Source organism: Myxocyprinus asiaticus, chromosome 35 (assembly GCF_019703515.2).
Source record: "Myxocyprinus asiaticus isolate MX2 ecotype Aquarium Trade chromosome 35, UBuf_Myxa_2, whole genome shotgun sequence".
NCBI lineage: Eukaryota > Metazoa > Chordata > Actinopteri > Cypriniformes > Catostomidae > Myxocyprinus > Myxocyprinus asiaticus.
The window spans coordinates 30,661,353-30,687,778 of NC_059378.1; the positions used below are offsets into that span (position 1 = coordinate 30,661,353).

At 37.1% G+C, this 26,426-nt stretch overlaps 1 protein-coding gene across 6 annotated transcripts in view; it reads right to left on the reverse strand.

The window, feature by feature from the left end:
* Positions 1-26,426, reverse strand: part of LOC127425977 (SAP domain-containing ribonucleoprotein-like) — an 89,939-nt gene that overhangs the window by 30,196 nt on the left and 33,317 nt on the right. For 5 of the 6 annotated variants that reach the window (XM_051672374.1, XM_051672373.1, XM_051672380.1 and 2 more), the window contains exons 4-9: positions 16,674-16,732; positions 12,739-12,790; positions 12,498-12,571; positions 8,928-8,959; positions 7,574-7,599; positions 7,411-7,479 (exon numbers count right to left, since the gene is read on the reverse strand). In XM_051672374.1, the coding sequence (XP_051528334.1) occupies positions 7,411-7,479; positions 7,574-7,599; positions 8,928-8,959; positions 12,498-12,571; positions 12,739-12,790; positions 16,674-16,732 (312 nt within the window). The remainder of the gene's footprint in view (positions 1-7,410; positions 7,480-7,573; positions 7,600-8,927; positions 8,960-12,497; positions 12,572-12,738; positions 12,791-16,673; positions 16,733-26,426) is intronic. The other variant, XM_051672375.1, reaches the window with a different exon arrangement.

The window sequence follows — 26,426 nt, forward strand, 5'->3', positions numbered from 1 at the left end:
TGAACCCGATTGAGATGCTGTGGCAGGACCTTAAACGGGCAGTTCATACTCGAAAACCCTCCAATGTGGCTTTACTAAAGCAGTTCTGCAAAGAAGAGCGGGCAAAAATTCCACCACGTTGTGAAAGACTGATCTCCAGTTATTGGAAGTGTTAGGTTCCAGTTGTTGCTGCTAAAGGGGGCACAACCAGCTATTAAGTTTAAAGGAGCAGTTCGTTTTTCACATGGGTGATATACACTGGCAGCCAAAAGACTGGAATAATGTAGAGATTTTAATGTTTCAGAAGGAAATTGGTACTATAATTCACCAAAGTGGCATTCAACTGATCACATAGTCAGGACATTACTGATGTAAAAAACCATCACTATTTGAAAAAAGTCATTTTTGATCAAATCTAGACAGGCCCCATTTCCAGCAGCCATCACTCCAACACCTTATCCTTGAGTAATCATGCTAAATTGCTAATTTGGTACTAGAAATACACTTGCCATTATATCAAACACAGTTGAAAGCTATTTGGATTGTTACATGGAGTTTAACATCGTCTTTGTGTTTGTTTTTGAGTTGCCACATTATGCAATAGACTGGCAGGTCTTAAGGTCAATATTAGGTCAAAAATGTCAAAAAAGAAACAGCTTTCTCTAGAAACTCAGTCAATCATTGTTTTGAGGAATGAAGGCTATACAACGCTTGAAATTGCCAAAAACTGAAGATTTCATACAAAAGGTGTACACTACAGTCTTCAAAGACAAAAAGGACAACTGGCTCTAACAAGGACAGAGAGAGATGTGGAAGGCCCAGATACAACTATACAAGAGGGTAAGTACATCAGAGTCTCTAGTTTGAGAAGTAGATGCCTCATGTCCTCAGCTGACAGCTTCTTTGAATTCTACCCGCTCAACACCAGTTTCAAATACAACAATAAAGAGAAGACTCAGGGGTGCAGGCCTAATGGGAAGAATTGCAATGAAAAAGCCACTTTTGAAACAGAAAAAAAAAAACAAGAAAAAGGTTAGAGAGGGTAAAGAAACAGACATTGGACAACAGATAATGGGAAGAGTGTGTTATGGATTTTAACCCCATTGTGCTTTTGTGGGATCAGCTAGACATGTGAAGTGCCCGACAAGACCGCCACATCTATGGCAAGTGCTACAGGAAGCGTGGGGGGGAAATGTCACCTGAGTATCTGGACAAACTGAATGCCAAGGATCTGCAAAGCTGTCATTGCTGCACATGGAGGATTGTTTTGATGAGAACTCTTTGAAGTAGTTTTTTTCAAATTGTAATAGTAATTTTTCACGTTATTAATGTCTTGACTATACGCTGATCAGTTGAATGCCACTTTGGTGAATAAAAGTATCAATTTCTTACCATAAGAGCAAAATCTGTACATTACTCCAAACTTTTGGCCACCAGTGTAGGTGTTGGCTAACTTTGCTTCAATTAAAATAAATAAATTTGAAAACTGTATTTTGTGTTTACTCAGGTTGCCTTTATTTTATGTTACATCTCATTTGAAGATGTAAAACAATTTTTTTAACTTTTGTTATGAAAGTGAAATGCGCAAATCTTAAATTACTTTTGAGCGCATATTTCATTAATCAACCAAAAATTTCTACATAAATATTTTCTTACATCACCCACCCCAATTGGGCCTTTGAATGAAACACGAGCAGAACAGATTTTTTTTGGTCACTGGCGCTTTCTCCGAAGCAAGGGAGGCAGTGCCTCCTCAAATTCGGATGAGAAAAACAATTGACTGTACATAAAACAATTTTTTTTTTTTTTTTTTTACTAAATGTGAGATTAAATACTGTGTTGAGCACTCATATTTCCCAAGTAACACTGTCCAACAGTGAGACCAGTGGATACAGTTTCTTAAGAAAGCATCAACTCTTTCACATCCCTCAATCTCATTGCGTTCTCATTTAAATCCTAAAGCAGTGGTTCCCAACCCTGTTCATGGAGGCTCCCTAACACTGCACATTTTGTATATCTCCCTTTTCTGACACACCCAATGCAGGTCTTGGAGACTCCACTAACGAGCTGATGAATTGAATCAGGTGTTTAATGGAGATTTGGAGATATCCAAAAGTGTAGTGTAGGGTGGTCCTCCATGAACAGGGTTGGGAACCTATGTCTAAAAGAGTGCCGTGAATGTGAGGGGGGAATCCATGAAATACGTGCAAAAAGTCACGAGGCTGTAACTGGTTTATTACCCTTTCAGTTTTTCAATGCGATAATGCCCATCTGTCATGATTACATTTCCACAGATGGCCATAAATGCATAAAAATGGTGGAAGTGGGCTGACTAATTATAGTGTGGTTCACAACCCTGTTCCTGGAGGCCCCCAACACTGCACATTTTGTACATCTCCCTTATCTGACACACCAAATTCAGGTCGTGGAGTCTCTACTAACGAGTTAATGAGTTGAATCGGGTGTGTTTGATTAGGGAGATATACAAAAGTGTAGTGTTGGGGAGCCTCCAGGAACAGGGTTGGGAACCACTGGAGAAAACAATGAATCAAAATGAACTTGAAAAGGACTTTCATGAAACATGAAATGGTCTGTGAGTGAGGTCATTTTTAGTGAGCACTCATGTTACATTAAAAGGTACAACTGTGCAATCATTTCACCTGAAGTGTTTACCTAGGAGCAACAGCTGGTAGTACATGACATATGTTTATTGCTATATTTTTGTAGTCATGTTTGAAGCAATGTAAAAAAAAAAATAAAAATAACCTTGATGAATCTTTGATTTGTCTTGGTTTATTTAAAGAGCACCTATTATGGTTTTTAAACGTGCCTAATTTTGTTTAGAAAAACACTTTAATTTGCTCATAATTTAAATTGCAGCATTACCTTTTTTTTCCCCAGTGTCAAAATGACTCGTTCAAAAAGACAACTCCTTTCAGAGAGCCTACTCTGCTCTGGTCAGATGTCCCAGTCTGTTGTGATTGGTCTACCGCTTAGTGTTTGAGGGCAGGTCAAAGCTATTCGCGAGGCCATTTTTTTTATTATTTTGAAATGCATGTTGCATACATGTACAAGTTAGGGATATATGACGAGGCGGTGGCGGCCGTGGCCGGGCCATGATGGTGCACGGCCAGAGTTGAATCAGCTGATCAGCGGGAGAGCGAGATAAAGGGGAGCTGGAGGCACCAGTTAGAGAGAGAGACGGACGTGGCCGCGCTGCATGCGTGTACTTATGTTTTATGTTGTTTTAAGTTTTGACATTAACCCTCAGGGTTCGACAGACGTGCCAGCGCATCCTGCTGGATAATTTCCTCACAACAGCGGAAACAACTTAAAATACTCCGTTATTTTTGGGCATACAGATAAGTGTAAGACATCATTAGAGACTATAAAGGGTCTACTTTTATTTGTGTACACTCACAATAACAAAACCTTGTGCTTTTGTAAAATAAAGAAAATAAACAGGGTGCGCCGAAACATCACAAAAATGAACTGAAACTCTGTGAATACTTATCATACAAACATGAAACATATGTCTAAAGAAAGCTTAAAATGTCTACTTTTAAATAAAACTATTCAAATTTAAAACAAGTATTCTCCTGCAATGTAATCTGTATGAAACAAAGCGATGTACAGTTTCTCCTGGCTCAGCTAATTATCGCTAATGTGATCCCACCCACCAGCAGAGCACGCTATTCATACAGTAATGTGCTGAGGCGATCAATGCAAATGGTAAACGCCCCCAACTGTGCCTTAAAAAACATCAAGTTCATCATCAGATTCATTCACTTTCCTGCGTGTTTGGAAGATGGCTCACTACACAGGTGAGGAAGCTCTAAAGATGGTCCTGGATAGTGACGAAGAGTTCACATTTTCCTCAGAAGAAGAGCGGGACTCTGACGATGAACGTTTGAAGAGCGACTTGATCCAGCCGAAGATACAATTTCGGAAGAGTATGTCTTTACGTTATTTTATATAAACATGTACATATTTTACTAGTTGGACTATATCCAGACTTGCCAGCCAGTATTCAAAGTATTGAAATTTGAAATATGTCCTAATAAGCAAGTTTTTGTTACATTTAGATGTTGTTTCGGCTAAAGCAGGTATTTAAATTGTATGTTGTATGATATAAATATGATATGTAATATGATATAAAAATAATATGAATGTTTAGATTATATTTTAACTAGTGTTTATGCTGCCTCATTATCATCAACGAAGCTTGTGCTTGCAAATATCTGTTCGGGTGTAAATGTGTAAAATGTGCTGTAAATATGCCCATATTAGAAAATCAGCATATTAAAATGATTTCTAAAGGATCATGTGACACTGAAGACTGCAGTAATGCTGAAAATTCAGCTTTGATCACAGGAATAAATTGCAATTTACAATATATTCAAATAGAAAAGTTATTTTAAATTGTAAAAATAATTCACAATATCACTGTTTTTGCTGTATTTTGGATCAAATAAATGCAGCCTTGGTGAGCAAAAGAGACTTATTTTAAAAACATTAAAAAATCTTACCAATCTAAAACTTTTAAACGGTAGTGTAGGTCTAAAGTTTTTAAGTCTTTATGTAAAGAAAATGTATAGTCAGATTACTACTTTTAACTTAAACTTGATTTTGTGAATAAGCTACAAACAATACATTCAATCATTAAGTCTCCTCACATTCACTCTCTCTCAGGGGAGGGGTCTTTGTCTCCTCAGGTGTGAATCACATCGATATTCATGATCATCCACGCCTCCTCACATATGGCTTTTCTAACACAAAGTGTCTTACAAAAGTTAAATGACTATATTGTTTTGTATGAATGAGTGATCAGGATGGTTTTCACATCATTTTGCAGCAAAAACTCTAGGCTACAAGATCCAGTTCTCAAAAGTCTTGTGAACAAATGTTTAGTATGTGTTATATGGCCTTATTTCAGTGACTTAATTTGTTTTGTTTTTTCAAAAACCATGCATAAACATTATTTTCTCAAAAATACAAACATGTACATACATGTTGCTCACATATTATTGTAGCCCTGTTTGTGCTGAATAGTGTTACCCGACTTTAGCCATTAATATGTTTTTAAGCAACTGAAAAAAAGCACAAGGCATGTCAAAACTTCTCCAAGGCCCAAAACACCCTCAGACCCCAGAGGGTTAAACTTACGTTGACTGCTCAGCCGGTTCCTGCCTCCACCTTGCCTGTCCATATACTGTTACAGGGTGCTTGATATATCAGCGGTATTATTGGCCGATACCAGGGAAAATAAAAATATAATTAATTATCGCACTGATAGTGGAGTTACTACTGATATTTTGTTACGGTTTATTTTCTTGAAGCAGAGAATCTCTGTCTGCTAGTGGCTTTTCTCCTTCAGGCAGGCAGTCAAGTCAGCGCACATGTGCACAGGGTATGTGACCAGGAAAGATAGTGTTTAAAGTCAAGTTAGCATCTCACTTTGCTCTGAGGATAATTTCAACATCCATGCACCATGTTACATTGTTTTGGGGCTCATTTTAATCTGGATCCTGCTTCAAGTAACAATATACAGTTTTCCATATTCTGTTTATGATTAAGTAATAAGCAAAAATGTGACAAACATTTGTTACTTAGGGGCAATTTTTGCCACGTTTTTGCTTATTACTTCATGAAACCAACGGAATACAGAAAATGGCATCTCATTACATACAGCAGCTTGACACACAAAACACAAACCACCACTGCACACTGTTGGTTGCCATCATAAATATTACACCATGTACACAGAGATTTGTGGTTGCATCATGTTTGTATTGTTTTTTGCTTCATGTTACACACGGTTAAACTGATCAATTTAGCGTTTTATCAGGATTACCATAAATACTCTTTTAAATGTGCACAATACAAGGATTACCATAAATACATTCAAGTATAATGGCATTTATTTCTCATTCAAATCAGCATACATCTGTAATATAGTCATACTTTAATTCACCAAAGCTTTAATAGCAGCAGTTAAGAGTTCAGATTGTGAAGTCTTATTTGATAATTTTAGTAGTTTTAAATTAATTAGGTGTCAGCTCCAGTTAAAAATATTAAAACTAGTGCTGTCAAATTAAGGTGTTAATTGCATGCTATTAATTAAAAAAAAAAATATAAAGCATTAATTTTTCGTAATCGCGATTAACGCACAGCACTTCCCTTTCAGTGATAAAATGAAGAAAAGGACCTCTTAGCCCTATTATTTGATGTACAAAACAAGCCCAGATGGGACTTGTGATAGAAATCAAGTATTTTCAGCCTATGTAAGGCACATTTTAATTACCATAGAAGCACATCATGTCTTAACCATCACTCCGCTGTTCTCCTGGAGTTCAAAGGGACGTTTGACACTGGGGTTGTCGTCCTGACGTAAATCATGAGTGCAGCGGATAGCCACGGACTACTGGCAGATTAATATTGTGGAGAATAAGAGTTTAAGAGATTTAATGCCCATTGCAATGAATACTAAACCTATGGGGACTAAAGCCATCTTTAAACAATAAAGGCAGCACAGAAGCTGCATCTGTGGCAATTAAGTACATTTTCACAGAGTGAGAATAAATGCATTTACACAGCAGTTGCAAATACATTAATATTGTTATGAGATGAATATTTTTAATGTAAAAGGATGAGATATAAAGAGAATATAAAAATATAAAATGAATCAATATGAATGAATAAATCAACCTATTGGGATAAATAATTCTACCTCCCAATCCGACTTTGGAAAAAGTTTAAATTTAGATGTATTGGCGCTATTTTAGTGAATTCCTCTGTTAATACTGTGGAAGGCTTTGTTTGGAAAATAATAATGCATTATATTGTTACATATTGTTTTGTTTTCTTTGCTATGATGGAAATAAATCAATTGACATGAAAATAAGTATATGTGTGTCAAAGTTCACTATTTTCAAAATCTGTGATTAATCGTGATTAAACATTTTAATCGACTGACAGTCCTAGTCAAAACACAGGATGTAAACGAAAATGAAATTTGAATATTGTTAAAAAAAAACAAAAAAAAAAACCTGATGACACTGTCTCCTCATTTCAAAAGTCCACCTCAAACCACTGATTTCTGTGTTAAGCATTCTTAAAATCATTCTTACATAAATTCATGCATTCAAAATACAAACTCTTTTTGCTCATTTTATGAAAAAAGGCCCAAAGTTTTAAGAAAATCCAAGTCAAGGCCATAACCAACAGCATGAGCTAGTCTTATTTTGATTTGCACAAACAGAAATATTCATTCACACTCCCACAATATATATTGAGGAATATCCAGGGTGAAATTGTACAGAACAGTGCAAGAAAACATAATAGAACACAAATATATTTTAGCATCGTATGGCACTTACTCTTCCTGTAATTTATAGCCTAGTCTGTTTTGAAATATAAACAAAAGCATACCTTTTTTGAAACTGAGGAGACATTCATGCCAAACCGTTCTGCTCTCTTCTTTAACACCTCAACGTCCACCTGTCAGTGTGTGATTTTTAACAGCTGAGATTTGATAGCAAGAGTTGACATTAAGAAAGCAAAGTTGTCCAAAATGTGCAACCAGATTACTTACACTCACTTTGGGAATGGCTGAAGTTCCTAAATTCACAAACAAACAAACAATCATCAGTAGGATGGGCATTTTTGATTAAAAGACATTTGAAGTACTTTACTGGTTATGGCTAGAGATGCACCGATACTATTCGGTAGTACTCGTATCGGGCCGATACTGGGGGGTAAATACTCGTACTCTGTATCAATGTCATCATTTCATATTTCTAAGTATGAGTACATTAATATAATAACGTGGTTGCATACATGTGCATAGTGCTATTAATACCAGTTTGAAAACATGAAACATTTTAATGTGTTTCAACCATATAAATCTAGTACATCAGTTTTTTTTTATTTTATCCATCTTTACCTGATAAATGTGGATTCTCTCACATGCATGCACCTTCTCTCCATCACTCCCTCTCCCTCCCTTGTGTGTAGTGCGAAAGCTCGCATTTAAGCTCTTGCCAGTCATCCAGGAATGTTTTAATGGATAATTTCAAATGCAATTTTGACAGATAAGACAGCAAGAAAGTTAAGAAATTGTTTGAAACTAATGCGTGAGTTTTCATTCCATCGGCCTTCTTTCTCTCTCCGCACATTTGTGTTTGAGAAAAAAAAAAAAGAAAAAACGCGCTATGATCAGACTCGCGCCAGAGATCTTCTATTATAGAGATAACCTTCGCAGTTCTATCATAGAAGAGAGCGTAACGGCTAGCTAACTAGCATGCATTGACAGTAAGTCACCGTTTACAGATACCATACAAATTAATGGGGAGAGCCGTAATATGACACCTACAATTCGTATAATATCTTAAATCACAATTTTATCATATGAAACTCAAAGCTTACACCAAACAGATTATTTAGTGTCAATCATGTTTAAGATAAGTGGACAGGCAGTCAATTTCTTAAGCAATTAACTGTTTCCTCACAAAAAGCAGTTCATTCAACGTCATGAAGTATCTTCTCCATAGATATCCATTCAAAAAGAACGGCCTCTTGTCTCCTCGCCAGCAGGGGCGGACTGGCCATAGGGAGAACCGGGACTTTTCCAGGTGGGTCAGCCGTGAAACGGGGCCGAATGGATAAAATAACAACGATGAAGCATTAATAACGTGTTAGCTGGGATAGTTTTAAAAGGTGAGCAGTCCTGAATTGTCATTTTTAATTACTGAAACGCTAATATTGGCAATATTAAGATATTAAATGCATATAGAATGGTATACGTTTACGAACACAAAACTACTCATATCGGTACTCTGTATCGGCCGATACCCAAAACTAGGTGCTTGGTACTTGTATCGGCCTTCAAAAATTTATATCGGTGCACCTCAATTGTGGCTGAACCTAATTCCCAGGGGACAACTCACCTTTGGAAGATTCAGGTACTGGTAACCCAAACCTAATAAAACAAGATGCAAAAATATATATAAATATTTATATACAATAATCCATTGCATAAGCATCACAGCAATGACGATACTAAAATACATGTTACTGAGGAATGCAATAAGCCAATCAAAATTTTCAAATACAAAATATTGTTACAATGAGAAAAAAAAAAAAGGAATAGTTCTCCCAAAAATATGGATACTCAACATATACCACCCCTTATGCGGTCTTAACCAGAAGTGTTTAATCCATGTCTGCGCATATACAAATGCTCTGCAAATGTCAAGCACGAGGAAGGGTAATCGAGCTTCTCTCATGAATGCGCCAAGAGATGTCAAGATTTATATTGAATAAGTAGTAACATTTTGGTCCTTTTCTCACCCAAAACAGATTGCATCGCTTAGGGATGTGCCCAAACCCGAATACCTTATTCAGAAAGGCACAAATCTTAACACAGAATAACGAATTCTTACACTAATGAGCACGGGAATAGAGCATTGAAGTGCCCTGAAGAACTCAGTGCTATTTGGTGTTCTGACGCATTTCCTCCTGAAACAAGTAGTGGGGACGGGACATGTTGAAAGGCTTGTCCCTTTTTAAAAAAAATTGTCAATAGGCTTTCGTTTACAGTCACACACACACACACACCCTTTTCACAGTGTTGCTCACGTCAGAGCCGGTTATTGGGAAACTGAGAACCAATCTCAATACTGGCCCACTTTTCCACTGACTTGAGAACAGGACGATGATCTTACTGACAACATTAATACATAACCAGCCCACAAACACACAGCACATCACGGTCTTTGCTTACAACGAGGCTGGAACCTGTGTGCAAGTCCAATTTAGATGAATGAGAAACAAGCGAGAAAAAGGTTTCAATATTTAAACGTTTTGAATCATAATACACTAAATATAAAGAATAAGGAACACTTACTCGTGCCTACATCAAAAGATACCTCCAAAAAATACCTGCATAAAAATTGTTCAGGGGCAGGGGGTTTAATCTGAATAATTGCTTGCATTTTTTATGTTGTGCTTGAATGTTTTTATTTTTGGAATCAATAAAATTGTTAAAACAAAAAACAAAACAAAAAAATGGAATAGTTACATTTAAAATCGAAGACATGGATTACACCACTTGAGTCATATGGATTATCTTTATGCTGCCATTATGTCCTTTTTGTAGCTTGAAAGTTTTGGACCCCATTGATTGGCATTGTATGGACAAAAACACATATCCTTCCAAAAATATTTATGTTCCACAGAAGAAAGTCATAGGAGTTTGAGAAGGCACAAGGGTGAGTAAATGATGCGAAATATAATTTTTGGGTAAACTATTCCTTCAAGCGAGAAATAAAAGCCACACCACCTCAGTGATTATAAAAAAAAAAAAAAAAAAAAAAAAAAAAAAACTCAATTGAAGACTAGAAGTAGGAGCTCTGCTTTAAAACAGACCTTAACAGTTTTATGAAGTAAACTACTTGAAACTCTTAGGCTTGGCTGGTAAGAAGGTTAAGGTGCCAACACAATGGTGTGTCAATAAGACGACAGGGAAGAAAATTCTCAATCTTAATTTTTAAACAGGGCAAGCAATAAACCAAAAGAGGTTCTAGATCAGCCTGCTAATTAAAAGGCTGACGCTGGTGTGAACATTTCAGGACTGCTGAAACTAGATGGTTATCTAGTGAACTGGTTATCAACTAGATGACCATTCATCCACGACTGAGGCCATGTGTTCACCTGGTATTAAGTTTTTTTTTTTTTTTTCACATTTTGTGACACCTGGTCGTTGAGTCTTTGATTTCATGAGGACATACATCAATTATTAGGTCTGTGTTTTACTGAAAGATAATAAAAGTGAAAAAAGACAAAGCGCTAAAAACTGGAGCACAGTTTCTCTGAATATTCCCAAACATGACGTTTAGAGCAGAATTGTATAGATATTTTAGTGCAGTACCTGTAACTGAGCTTCTAGTGTGTGCTGCTCATATCTGTGTCCCTATTGTACATGTATATGCATTCGCTTTTTTAACATTTACGATCATACACTTATTCCATTGAAATACGCCTGGAGCTGGCAAAAAACCAGCCTGTCGCAGGAGTGTGCACACAACAAGACCTTTCGTCGTGAGATCTGAGACTTCTCGTCGCAGGCCAGTCACCGACTCTAAACATCAAAGGAGACAAGCTTGAGTCATGTAGTGCCCACTAGGCATAAGGCCTGTGGTGATGAAGTGGGCAGTGGGTTGCAACGAGAGACCCATGTGAGCATAGAGAGGAATGCCTTTCCAACATTCTGATGTCTCTCACCTCTTCGAGGCAACTAAGAAAACTTTTGTTGGGCTTGAACAGAATGTGATGCACCATTGTGGTAGACAGCAATTTTGCACCGATTCCTGGGATTTTCGGTGTCCATTGTGAAGGATCTTTCCAGCTTGAAGGACCAAGTAAAATATTTAAACCTCTCTACCAGTAAAGCCTAAGAGTTTCAAGTGCCAATACAATGGTGTGTCAATCAGAACACAGGGAAGATAATTCTCAATTAATTTAAAATAAAGATGGCAAGCAAACTTAGAATAAACTAATTTTGGTTTTCACATAATCCATGACCACAATGGCAAACAGCAAATAGATTGAAATGTTACAGCTTGTTAAAATTGCCTTACAATGGTGTCATGTTCTAGTGCACCAAACATGGCATTTCATTTACGCTAAAATCACACCTCTGTGCAAGTCAGTGGAACTTGCAGAAAACTGTCAACACAAGCTCATGCACTGCCTGCATCCCTGCTGTCAATTTTGGATTAACAAAGACTACTAATCATTATCCATATACTTTAATCATTTACATTTCCTTATTAACATACTGAAAAATTCCACAGTTTAACCTAGTCAATGAACACATGACTTATATAGCTAAACATACTATTACATATAATATATAGCTAAATAATATTGGCATACCTGTATGTACATTTATTGTAATGCCAGCCTAGTTTGGTTCCTCAATATTGTCTCCACTAACTGAACATTGTGTGATTTTTTTTTTTTTTTGCTACAGTCACCGTTTGCTTGCTCACTGGGGGCTTGAATAAATTATAGCATGATTTCATATAAAGCTGTTAACTGGGGGCTTTAAGACATTTAAGACAAAGTCAAGATTTTCTGTAAAGCTGCTTTGAAACTGTGTATTATGAAAAGTGCTATATGAATTAAAATGACTTGAATGTAGACAAACTCATGTTTGATGTCTCAAGAAAAACATGAAAATTGTGAGAGTTCATGTCAGTTTTACAATCTGTTTAGAAATGCAGTGCTGTTGTTAAAGTTAATTTATTACAGAGCTCAGCTTTTTATTGTCAATGTCAGATGCTGCTGTGTCAATTAAGATTTAAAATACATTTAATTTATGCTGAATCCTTCAGTAAGTTTAAGTGGAACAATTGTGGGCACTTTTTTTTATCGAGTCGTATCATATCGTGAGGCAACTGTATATATTGAGAAATCTGTGTATCACTTAATGCCTGTCTCTGAAATAGTCAAACCTTGCTGCACGTGCAGCCTTTTTGCTGTCCACATTTGGTGGCATATTGAAGCGCTCTGCTCTCTTTTGAAGTCTCTGGAATCACAATAAAATTCATCATTTAAACAACAGCACAACCAACATATAACAAACTTACATTATGGCAGTAGTCTTTCATCAACCAAATTAAGTATGCCATGACTAAAAAGAGCCTTAAGATCCTGCATTCAAAAGTAAATGAAACAGTTCGATATGGTCATTACCTCATCAGTCGCAGTAGGTGAGTCAATCTTCACCACTTTCTTCTCCGTCACCCTGAAATTATTAGCACAAATCAACACAAAAGCACTAAATAGCTAAACAATGTTCAAAAGGTCATATGAAGGACACAGAATATCAAACATTATAATGTACATTACAAGACAAAAATCCAGAACTTTTTAGGGCATACTGGTACTAAAACTTCTGTTTATTATCCATGTATCCAAATTTCTAAAGGCTTTAGCATCCGTTAAACAACAGTTCCGGTCCTCTAATCTGTTTGTAAAAGCAGCATTCTAGGAATACATAATAACAGCACTGGGAGGGCTTCACTGTTTGTAACACTCTGTGGCATTCCACATAGGCTGTCAGACTGTGTGTTCCTTGGTGACACAGCAGTAGATCCTGCTATGACTTGGTTTGGAACAGTTCTTGTTAGTAGAACAAAACAAAAAACAATATAGGCCATATTGTGTCTTAAATGTAAGTTACTCGATATTAACTTGCTCTTGTGATATTGCCAACAGGGGTAGTTTGCCAAAAAATAAAAATTCTGGTTTGGAAAAACATGAGAATGAGAAAATGACAACAGAATTGTAATTTTTTGGGTGAAGTTTACCTTTAATAAATGTGGTCCACTAAACTGTTCGGGTGTGTGTGTGTGTGTGTGTGTATATATATATATATATATATATATATATATATATATATATATATATATATATATATATATATATATATATATATATATAAAAAGTTTGTCACAGTAGGCTTATAGTCCTATTGAACAGAGGTTTTAAACCCTGTTGGGACCCATGGCTTTTTGGATTTTGTCCTTATTTAAAACACCTGACTCACACCATCAGCCTCTTAGTAGGCTCCTTGACCTGAACTGGGTGTGTCAGATAAGGGAGACTTACAAAATGTGCATTGCTATGGTTAGTGAAGGGAGAAACGAAGCTTTCAGAAACGTCAAAGCAATTGATTCACAAAATTTGAAGCACTTGAAACACTACATGCTTAAGATGTCTGCTGGCCCCATGCATGTAAATGCATTGGGAAGACTTGGGACAAATGAAACAACAGCTACAATGACAATACTTGAAATTATTTACTACCATATTTTTGTAATGTAAAAGACAATCCACAACATTCTGGAAAACATGGATCTGAATCTTTTCAGAATCTTAATTTATAAGTTGGCCATTTTATGATTGTTTAAACTGATTTTAAATAAAGTTTGTCTTCATGCTAAACCAATACTTTTTTATGTGTATAATCTAATAAAATATATATTTGTCTATATCTTATTGTTGGCAAGCCATACACATACTCTACAGATGAGTCACTGGTTTAGTTTTTCCTCAGAGGGAATCTCGTAATCAAGGCAGGCGGGGGATGATGGAAACTGCTAGGAACTTCCATCTCAAGGTAGAAAATGCAAGGAACATTCAGAGCAAAGACAGTACTTGTCTTGCAATCTATAAAAGATTAATCATAGAATCTAGGAAACTGTGTTGTGTGCTGTTTGTTCTCTGTGCTCAATAAAGACAATGTGCCATGGTAGCTCAAACTTGAGTCTTTATTTCCTACTACACATTTCGGTTTGTGCAATAAATATTTATAAGATGAGAAGTTCCTGTGAAAATTAGCACACCGTCAGCATGGGTCTTAATCTTAAGTACAGTTAACAGGGTTTTTCCTGCATCGAAAATTTGTGAAGCAAATGTTATGATATTCATAAAAGTTATAAAATTGCTTCTCATCTGAAACATGCATTTGTGCGGCATGAATGAAGCCTGGTTTTTGCATGAGTTTGGACAACACAGAACCACTCGAGCAAGGGATTCCCTCAAATGAGTAGTTTTTCCAAATTACACATCACCCTTACTAAAATTTATCACGATTTTACAGCAGTAAAAGCAACTTAAAACCCAATCAGCAAATTATGTTTAAATCAGTATGATTTTATAAACCTAGTTACTGCTTAACTGATTTAAGATCAGTTACATGGCATACATTTAACACTGCTTTAGATGTTGATGTTTTCTGTGGAACCAAATGCCTCTAGCATCAAACTCTCAAAAAATCTCAAAACAATATGCCGTAACAAAGCCTGGTTTCCTAAAATTACGTGACTTGGCCAGTTTGATAGAGCTCCAAAGCACTGATTCAAAACAAAAGATTCATAAAGGTTTTGAGTCTTCATGAAGCAGTGTTTCAAACAGGAACATCATTAGCTGTGGGATTCCAGGAACAGGATTAAAAGGCCTCTACAATATATTATAAGACAAAGCTAAATAGTGCCCTCCTAACAAGCATTGGACGTGCAGCTGAAACATGCGAAAATTATATACTTAAATAGTTGCAGTACATGAACGCTTTGTACTGCAAAAGTCTGCTTATGATGTTTTGTCTTAATGTGCATTATTTAATATGTATATCACTGTGCCTGTTATATTCTCATGGCATTAAAAATAGTAGCGAGGTTCAGCAATTCCTTTGGACTAAGCTCGTAGAAAAATCCCATAAAAAGATTTGTTACATGCAATGTTTTAGACAAACAAATTGCAGAACCACACTGCTATTTTTACTGCATGAATAATATAAAGCATTGCAATAATTTAAATAAAGAAAATGCAGTGAGCCAGTATTTTTTGTTATTTTTAATATATGCATCCTATTTTATACTAAACTGTTATTCTTAATGTACATTAGTCCACATTTATATCACTGTAACTTGTGTTATTTTATCCAGGAATTATTTAAAAAAAAAAAAGGAGAGAATTTGGTTTCTGGAGTCCGTTTGGAAGATATTTGTAGATAAATACATGTGCAAATACAAATAGGACATATATGTATGCAACAGGGCTCTTTACTCATTTCACTTGTATAATAAAAAAAACAGATTATATACACTCCTCAAAATGCAACACCATGGAAAGAACATAATGAAACGGTTATGCCGAATTAGGTAAATAAATGCTTTAACAGCGTTCAATATATTAATCTCTAATAGCTGAAGGGTTCAGACAGGGGACTGGTATAACAACAGTATCGCAACAGTGCCGCCTACTGTACAGGGTTAAAATAATTTGCCATTTCATGTTTTTTTACGGACTGTGTAAATAGACCTGCTGTCACAGGTTCGTCTTGCAAAATCGTCATGGATTTGGTATTAACAGGCCTACACACACACATTAAAACCACCTGCCTAATATTGTGTAGGTCCCCCTCGTGCCACCGAAACAGCGCCAACCTGCACCTCAGAATAGCATTCTAAGATGATATTCTTCTCACCACAATTGTACAGTGTGGTTATCTGATTTACCATGGACTCTGTCAGTTCTAACCAGTCTGGCCATTATCTGCTGACCTCTCTCATCAACAAGGCATTTCAGTCCACAGAACTCACTGGATGTTTTTTTTTGTTTTTGGCATCATTCTGAGTAAACTTTAGAGACTGTTGTGCTTGAAAATTCCAGGAGATCAGCAGTTACAGAAATACTCAAACCAGCCCACCTAGCATCAACAATCATGCCATGCTCAATCACTGAGATCACATTTTTCCCCATTCTGATGGTTGATGTGAGCATTAACTGAAGCTCCTGACCCGTATCTGCATGATTTTATGCACTGCAGCCACACGATTGGCTGATTAAATAATCGCATGGATGATTGTTGGTGCCAGAAGGGCTGGTTTGAGTATTTTTGTAACTACTGATCTCCTGGGATTTTCACGCACAACAGTATCTAGAATTTACTCAAAATGGTGTCAAAAACATCCAGTGAGCAGCAGTTCTGCGGATGGAAATGCCTTGTTGATGAGAGAGGTCAACAGAGAATGGCCAGACTGGTTCGAACTTACAAAGTCTACAGTAACTCAGATAATATATAAATCAGCAAAACCAACACAACAAAATGATGAAAGACTTACGTTTCAGGAACAGTACACACTTGGTTCTGGGCTGCGCTCTCTTCTTTGGCAAAGGCTTCCTGAAATGTTGACATGTGTAAAATGTTTAATGATGAGCCAATCAAACATTATGCCTGTGTTGTGCCTTCTGCAGTCTGACATTAGAAACACTAGACCCCGCATACACCTGGTAGTAAAATTAGTCTCGGGTGATTTGATCACAAGTCATCAGTGCTAAATAAAGATGTTAACCAATCCAAACGTTTTGGGAGTGGATCACACATTCTACATTTAGAGGTAGTCAGAGATGAATTTGACCACATTACATTTGTAGTATATATGCTATTGCATCCCTGGATTTAAAGAGTTTTAAACTTTGCTACTGCGTGTTAGCGGTTGTAAGACTACAGATTTTTTAATTATTAACTATTCAAGCCCATTAGTCAAGTCGAAGCTTCACAAAATGTCCTCAGTATGTCTCGTATCAACATGCAGTGAAGATCATGTAATGACAGATATATGTACAGATGACGCCGCAGTCAACGAGAGAATTAATCATTAGCAGCTCTAAACCGTTAAGGGACGCTATAACCATAGGTGAGAGCTGAACATCTCAAAGCTCTTTGTCCCAGTGTCACAAACATTCAATTGGTGGCAGTAATGAAAGTTTAATTTTGTTTTGACAACCACAATAAAATAGAACAAGACAAAGAAAAGAACCAGAACACAATTGCTGTAAATGTTACAGTAATATTTACAAACTAGATAAGTGTGTCAAGCTAAACTTTGATGTTGGCTTGAGAAAGCTTAGCCTGAAAGACTGAAGTAGTTGTAAAAGCTTGAAGTTGTTACAAGTTTAAATAGTAGTTTTAAAAGTTCAAAGTTGAAAGATTATAAGACCATTCAGTCAGATAGATAGATGATAGATAGATAGATAGATAATCTCATTTGGTTGCTAGGCAGTTACCTTGAGTCAAATGAACGAAACTGGAAGTCTCTACGATGTTCTGGTGCAGAGATATGGGATTTGTTACTTGGTTGCTAGGCTAACCCCGTCTGGTTGCTAGGCAGTTACCAGGGTGGTACTTAACATAGCTACTTGCCATCCTGAGTGAAATAAATCAACACGGAATCTCTATGATTTTCTGGTGGAGAGATATGTGATGTTACTTGGTTGCTAGGGTAACCCCATCTGGTTGCTATGCAGTTACCAAGGTGATACCAAGAAGGCTGCTTGCTGTTCTTAGTCATACAAGCCAACAATGACGTCTCTACGACATTCTGATCCTGAGATACCCATCTAAGCGATTTTAAATGGAAGTCAATGGGTTTTGGTTGCTAGGGTGCACTAAATGGTTGCTAGGTTGTATGCAGTTGCTAGGGTGTTAAAATGATGGAGTGAAAGAAAAAAGAAAAAGAGTGATGGAAAGATAGAAAAGAGAGTGATGGAGTTATAGATAGAAAGTGTGAGTGGTGGAGTGATAGGAAGTAGATTGAATCATCTAAAGGAGTTATTACAGGGAAAAGTTCACACCTTGAATGGGAGTCAATTTAAAATCAGTCCTGTTCGGAAGTCCGATACAGGAATACCGGAAGTCCAATCAGTTAGAAAAGAGAGAGCAACCCAAGTCAGAACAGTCTGAAGTTCTGTGGCGAGTTTGGTGTTTTTAGCTTGAAAGCTCTAGGAGGAGATACTCTTGGAAATTTTTGGGTCCCAGAATAACAACAACAACTAGGTAAAAAAGTTTGTCAAGACAAAATTTGATGTTGGCTTGAGAAAGCAAAGCCTGAAAGTTTGAAGTAGTTAGAAGTTTAAGTAGTAGTTTTAAAAGTTCAAAGTTTAAAGATAAGGCCATTCAGTCTATCAGATAGATAGATCATTTGGTTGCTAGGCAGTTACCAAGGTGATACTCAATAGGCTCCTTGCTACCCTGAGTCAAATTAATGAAACAGGAAGTGTCTACGTTGTTCTGGTGCAGAGATATGTGATTTGTTACTTGGTTGCTAGGGTAACCCCATGGTGTTAAAATTATGGAGTGAAAGAATAAAAAGAGTGGAGTGATGGAAAGATAGAAAAGAGAGTGATGGAGTGATAGATAGAAAGTATGAGCGGTGGAGTGATAGGAAGTAGATTGAATCCTCTAAAGGAGTTATTATAGGGAGAAGTTTTCACACCCTGAATGGGAGTCAATTTAAAATCAGTCCTGTTCGGAAGTCCGATACAGGAATACCAGAAGTCCGAACAGTTAGAAAAGATATAGCAACCAAGTCAGTACAGTCTGAAGGTCTGACCCTTTGACAAGCCAACATAATAACTAGATAAAGTTCATCAAGACATACTTTGATGTTGGCTTGAGAAAGCTTAGCCTGAAAGTTTGAAGTAGTTGTAAAAGCTTGAAGGTTTTAAGTTTGTAGTAGTTACAAGTTTAAGTAGTAGTTTTAAAAGTTCACAGTTTAAAGATAAGACCATTCAGTCTATCAGATAGATAGATCGATAGATTAGATAGATAGCTCATTTGGTTGCTAGGCAGTTACCAAGGTGATACTCAAAATGCTCCATGCTACCCTGAGTCCAATGAACGAAACCAGAAGTCTTTCTGTTGTTCTGGTGCAGAGATATGTGATTTGATACTTGGTTGCTAGGGTAACTCCATCTGGTTGCTATGCAGTTATCACAGTGTTAGTCAAAAGGCTTCTTGCTACCCTGAGTCAAATGAACGAAACCAGAAGTCTCTACGATGTTCTGGTGCAGAGATATATCTGTGATTTGTTTATTGGTTGCTAGGGTAAGCCCATGTGGTTGCTAGGCAGTTGCCAGTGTGATACCAAGAAGGCTGCTTGCTGTTCGGAGTCATACAAGCCAACAAAGAAGTCTCTATGATATTCTGATCCTGTTATACCCATCTAAGCGATTTTAAATGGAAGTCAAAGGGGTTTGGTTGCTAGAGTGCTCTAAATGGTTGCTAGGGCGTGGCTAAGTAGTTTCCATGATGACACTTGAAGACTGATTGCTCACCCACTTCAAACAAGCTCACTCATGTCTGTAGGACATTCTGATCAGCAGATATCCATCTAAGCCATTTTGAATGGCAGTCAATGGGTTTTGGTTGCAAGGGTTCACTAAATGGTTGCTAGGTTGTATGCAGTTGCTAGGGTGTTAAAGTGATGGAGTGAAAAAAAGAAAGTGATGGAAAGATAGAAAAGAGAGTGATGGAGTTAAAGATAGAAAGTGTGAGTGGTGGAGTGATAGGAAGTAGATTGAATCCTCTAAAAGAGTTATTACAGGGAAAAGTTTTCATACCTTGAATGGGAGTCAACTTAAAATCTGTCCTGTTTGGAAGTCTGATACGGGAGTAACGGAAGTCCAATCAGTTAGAAAAGATAAAGCTATCAGAGTCAGACCAGTCTGAAGGTCTGTGCCGAGTTTGGTGCATGTAGCTTAAAAGCTCTAGGAGGAGTTAGAGTCAGAGACTTTAGTCTCTGAAGAATAATAAGTTTAAATAGAATATAAGTATGTTGACTTTCTCAAGCCAACATAATAAGCTTATGTAGTAGATCAGTATGTTGGCTTGAGAAAGCCTAGCCTGAAAGTTTGAAGTAGATACAAGTTTAAATACTAGTTATAGAGAGAGAGAGATACAGAGGGAGATAGCTCATTTGGTTGCTAGGCAGTTACCAAGGTGATACTCAAAAGGCTCCTTGGTGATGTGCCAGACTGCTCCAGTGTTTTCAATAAATCAAGTAAATATCTTGTAGACTTTTGTGAAATTCGACCCGGGAAATTAACACAGTTTTTCCTCAATTGAAGATAATATGATTCTTGAGTCTTTAAAGAAAATTCAACAAACGATGAGGTTCGTGCCATTCTGTCGAAGAGGAAACTTCTCTGGTCCTGTGCATTCTGCAACTCCTAAAGGCCCATTTGAAGTAAGTAGATGATATAGATGTTGATATAAGTAATATCATTTGATTTTTCATGTCTGTCTCACTGGTTTAATTGTTTGCTTTTGGTTAGTGCATTTTGATGTTTTTTCAGATTTAAAAGAATAGTTAGGTAAAATGATAATTCTCTAATCATTTACAGTACTCATCCTTATGCTGATTCAAACCTGTATGACTTTCTTCCTTGAAACACAAATACTTTGTTTTTTTGTTGTTGCTTAAAACAACATTGACTAAACCACTGGATTACAATGAATTGCTTTTTATGCTTTATTTCCTTTTTGGATCTTGAATATTTAGTCACTATTCTCTTGCATTGTATGGACAAACAGAAATCATATCACCATTAAAATATCTTAAGTGTTCTGCAGAGGAAAGCCATGCAAGTTTTAGACAACATTAGGGTAAATAGTGAGAATTATAATTGAAGTGAACTATTCCTTTAAGAAGAATTTTAAATTATGTTTATTTCTTAGGTGGCGGCACCAGCAGCAGATATGGAAAGAGAATCCATATGACCAGATTAACAGAGACTAATCATCCAAGGTCATTTGCTTTGTCTGTATCTTTCAGTGTAGCCATTACACACATTCTTAGATACTTTCTTGCTCTGTACATCCATAACTGAGTAATTTACATCTTTATGGATCTCTGTTCTTTCACTTTTACTATCTGTTTAAAACTATCCGTATGTTAATTTTTTTCTTCTGTGACTGCATTCTCTCAATTCAAAATTCTCCTCTCACTGCCATGTCACTGCCATAGTTCGCTCAATCTCTCAACCTTACTCTCACTTAACACTAATGAAAATCTTCAATATGACAATCATTCACTTCTCCAAATACGTTATAGGTGAATCCATGTCACCACAGGGGTGGATGTTGTCAGTGGAAGGGGAGGTTGTCCTGGGGCCATGTTCTGAGGCATTTGACAAGGGCATGTCAGGATGAAGCAGCATGCATGCTGGAATATATTCAGAAATCAAAAAGCAAAAAGGTAAACTAAAGCAATTTAATCATTTTGCTTCATTCCAGACTTGCACATTTTCTTGGCTTTTTCAATGCACAAATTTTCTTTAATGCATGTGTGGTGAGCAGAGCAGCGTCTGGGCAGAGCAAAGATAAGTGGCGAATGACTTCCACCTGAGTGCCAAACCGGCCTCATGTTCCAGCGAGGGGAGGCGGGAGTATTTAAGAAGAAGAGACAGCGGCAGACGGGAGAGAGTTGCAAGAAGCTTGTCAGCTCTTGTGTGTGTTTTAGGATTTGATGTAGCTGGCTGAAAAGCAGAGTGTGTTTTTGTTTCTTTACACACTGAAAAGTTTAATTAAATGTCTGTGTGTTTGTCAAGCCAGTCCCAGCTTCCTCCTTTTCCATCTTTAATTGTTACACTGGTGCCGAAACCCGGGAAGGAGGAAGGACGAGCCGTCAAGGAGACCTCGCCGCTGACTGAGGATCACAACACTGAGGGAGTGCTCGATCCGGTAGCACTGGAGCACTGCATCAACCAGCAACCAGAGGGGATGGCTGAGGGGTCCAGTGCCATCGCTCGGCCAAGTTAACAGTGCCTGTAAGCAGCTTGGAAAAATTCAGAAAATGATGTCAAGCCTTTAGACAATTAGCTTCTGATAGGAGGTGTACTGAATTGGAGGTGCACCTGTGGATGTATTTTAAGGCCTACCTTCAAACTCAGTGCCTCTTTGCTTGACATCATGGAAAAATCATAAGAAATCAGCCAAGACCTCAGGAAAAAAAAAAAAACTGCGGACCTCCACAAGTCTGGTACATCCTTGGGAGCAATTTCCAAATGCCTGAAGGTACCACGTTCTTCTGTACAAACAATAGTACGCAAGTATAAACACCATGGGACCATGCAGCCATCATGCCGTTCAGGAAGGAGATGCATTCAGTCTCCTAGATATAAACGTAATTTGGTGCGAAAAATGCAGATCAATCCCAGAACAGCAACAAAGGACCTTGTGGAGATGCTGGAGGTAACAGGTAGACAAGTATCTATATCCACAGTAAAATGAGTCCTATATCGACATAACCTGAAAGGCTGCTCAGCAAGGAAGAAGCCACTGCTCCAAAACCACCATAAAAAAGTCAGTTTGCAAGTGCACATGGGGACAAAGATCTTACTTTTTGGAGAAATGTCCTCTGGTCTGATGAAACAAAATTGCCATAATGACCATCGTTATGTTTGGAGGAAAAAGGGTGAGGCTTGCAAGCCGAAGAACACCATTCCAACAGTGAATCATGGGGGTAGCAGCATCAAGTTGTGGGGGTGCTTTGCTGCAGGAGATACTGATGCACTTCACAAAATAGATGGCATTATGAGGAAGGACAATTATGTGGATATATTGAAGTAACATCTCAAGAAATCAGCCAGGAAGTTAAAGCTCGGTCGCAAATGGGTCTTCCAAATGGACAATGACCCCAAGCATACCTCCAAATTTGAAGCAAAATGGCTTAAGGACAACAAAGTCATGGTACTGGAGTGGCCATCACAAAGCCCTGACCTCAATCCGATAGAAAATATGTGGGCAGAACTGAAAAAGTGTGTGCAAGCCAGGAGGCCTACAAACCTGACTCAGTTACACCAGTTCTGTCTGGAGGAATGGATCAAAATTCCAGCAACTTATTCCGAGAAGCTTGTGGAAGGCTACCCAACACATTACCATCAGATACAGGTCAGGAGCTTCAGTTAATTTTCACATCAACCATCAGAGAGAAAAAAAAAAAGAAAAAAAAAGAAAAAAAAAAAAGGGGATCTCAGGGATTTGGACCGTGGCATGATTGTTAGTGCCAGATGGGCTGGTTTGAGTATTTCTGTAAATGCTGATCTCCTGGGATTTTCACACACAACAGTCTCTAGAATTTACTCAATATGGTGACAAAAACAAAAAACATCCAGTGAGCGGCAATTCTGTGGACAGAAACGCCTTGTTGATGAGAGGTCAACAGAAAAGGCCAGACTGGTTCGAACTGACAAAGTCTACGGTAACCCAGATAACCACTCTGTACAATTGTGGTGAGAAGAATAACATCTCAGTATGCTATTCTGAGATGCAGGTTGGCGCTGTTTTGGTGGCACAAGTGGACCTACACAATATTAGGCAGTGGTTTTAATGTTGTGGCTAATTAATTAGTAGAAGAGAATCAAGCAACAATACTGACAGAAAAAGATAACCGCTCATTGCTCTGGGCTGGATAGCTTTAGCAAATCCTCTAAAATCGAACATTAACGCAAAGAAACTGTTTGTACTTTAAAATTACAAACCCGCTTAGTAAAAACAATAATTCTGGAAATAATAGAAAAGTTATTACCTCTAATATTTATCCTTATACGGGTCCATGTTGTCATTATTGCCATTAGAGACTTCACAGTGGGATGGGTTGTCATGGCACTGTTTTGAAGACGTGAGGGGCATTCACTAATGAATGTGATGCGCAATTTAAAAGAAATTCCACCAATGATGCAAATTATAACATCCATTTAAGACCATAAATTTAAATGTTTATCTGCCCTGCTGTAGCTTTAAAAGATCATATCGATGTAATAGGCTAAATCAACGTGAATGTTTTTAAGTATTTTTTCCCCCTCAAATCATCATGCGGTCCACACTGGAGTCCTTTGCGGGCCACATTAGGCCACATGTTTGACACCCCTGATGTAGATTATCCTGCATAATAATAGGCTACTTGACAAATAAATAAATACATGTACATGTTGATTTGCACTAACATAGTTTGAAAAGTCTCCAGAAACGGCAAATTTTCTCCTCTGGTTTGCGTCAGAGTTCAGTTGGTTTACTTTGTGAAATCATCCCACTTATTTTGACCACTTGCCAAATAAGTAAATGTACATGAAATATTGATTTGAGTTGAAATAATTTTATTAGTTTACTTGTAGAGATCACAAAGTAATAAGAAATAGGGAAGACCTCTCATAATACTGGGATGACCGGTCTGATATCACTTAATGTGCAGTTGTTATTCAGAAAAGCCAGACCACTCGATGGAATGACTTACCAATCAGAATAGAGTATTCCAGAGTGCTGTGTAATAAGCTTGTATATCTTAATAAATGAATAAAATGACACTTTTATTGTGAGAGACTAATTATTTTGTATTATATTGTTTCATGAGTGTATACCGTTTTATGATAATTGGATATTTTGGGTGTTTATTTTCACAGAAAAAATCATGGGTATTAATGGACTCAAACATTTGCTGCTGGAACGTGGGATAAGAATACGTGGAATAAACCCACATGTATGCACCCTGCTTAAAAAAATGTATGGACTTTGGGAATGTATTTGGGAATGCAAAGACAGACACACAGCTCTGACCAAAAATCTAAGTTCATGTTTCATGAACAAGTTTGTGATTGAAGCTCAGTCACACTCTGGCAAGGTGTCCCTTACCTCAAATTCCTTGTTCGACTGATAATTTGTTGCTGCTAGTGTAACGATTTGCAAGGCTTAAGCCCAATTTCATTTAATTTTTGCTAGTGAGCATTATGTTTTGCATGATGTTTTTCATATTTAATACATCAATATGACGTTTTTGTGCAATAAATAAATTGGTACTATGATGAAAATCATAGAGGTCAACCGATATATCGGTTTTGCAGATTAATCGGCACCGATAACAGATTTCTGGAACTATCGGTTATCTGCAGAAATCCACACCGATAGTTTTTCCCCGTTGCGTCTGGTGCTGGAGGGGTTGGGAAGGGTCTGCTGTTATTATATAGTATGAGAGCGGCCTCTAGAGGCTAAATAAAAACTATCACTTCACTGATGCCTTGTGGTGTTTGTTTTGACACGTTGTAGGGCTTTACTGGTTGTTTAGATCAGTGTTACTATCAGAAATAATTAATTATTTCTGTAGTTATTAATTAATATTTAAATCAATTGAATCTGACTCATTAAAACCTCATATGGGGCTCCAGTAAATGTAGTGTGCTACGTTTAGGAGCAAGTTTGGTTATTAGCAATAATTAAAGATAATTATTAAATATTAAAATCAATAGAAAATCGATGAGAATCAATGTTAGCTTTTTTAAATCCTTTAAATCAACAATTATCAAAGATAATCGTTAATTGTTAACATCGATGAAACATTAATTAAAATTAACACTAGCTTACTGATCATTCAAATTCAAAGATAATTATCAATTATCAAAAATCAATAGAATATTAATAAGGATTAACACTGACGGGGCACCACCCTGAAATCAGGGACTAATAACCAAATAGTAAAACAGTCTCAATATTAGATTGTTTTCTTAGGAAAATCGACATCCGAATAATATCGATTTTCGGGAAAAAAAACAATGAATGAAGGTTTGAATCCGAGCACTGACATCCCGTCAGCATGACACAGGCGTATGCAAAACAAACCAAAACACTTCTCTATGTAATATAAACAAAGTTTATTTATGCAGTATATCAATTAATAATTAATACAATGCAGTCAATAAACTTCCGACTTACAACTACAAACCAAACAGTGATATGATTAGATATGGAAATAAAATAATCCTATAACACATAAGATGTGTGTGTGTGTGTGTGTGTGTGTGTGTGTGTGTGGTTAGTACGAGAGAGAGAGAGAGAGCGATGATTAAGTGACAGCCCTAAAGCCGATTTCGCGATAGTGGGAGAGAAAGCAGCTGTGTTCATCACTCAGAGACACAGTGGACGGCTCGTAAAAGTCCCGCATTATTTTACTCTTTAATGGATGAACTCAGTTGCTGTCTCACCCGCGATGGCGAAATTGCACAACAGTCCAATTTGGTTGGACCACAATACAGCAAAACAAATT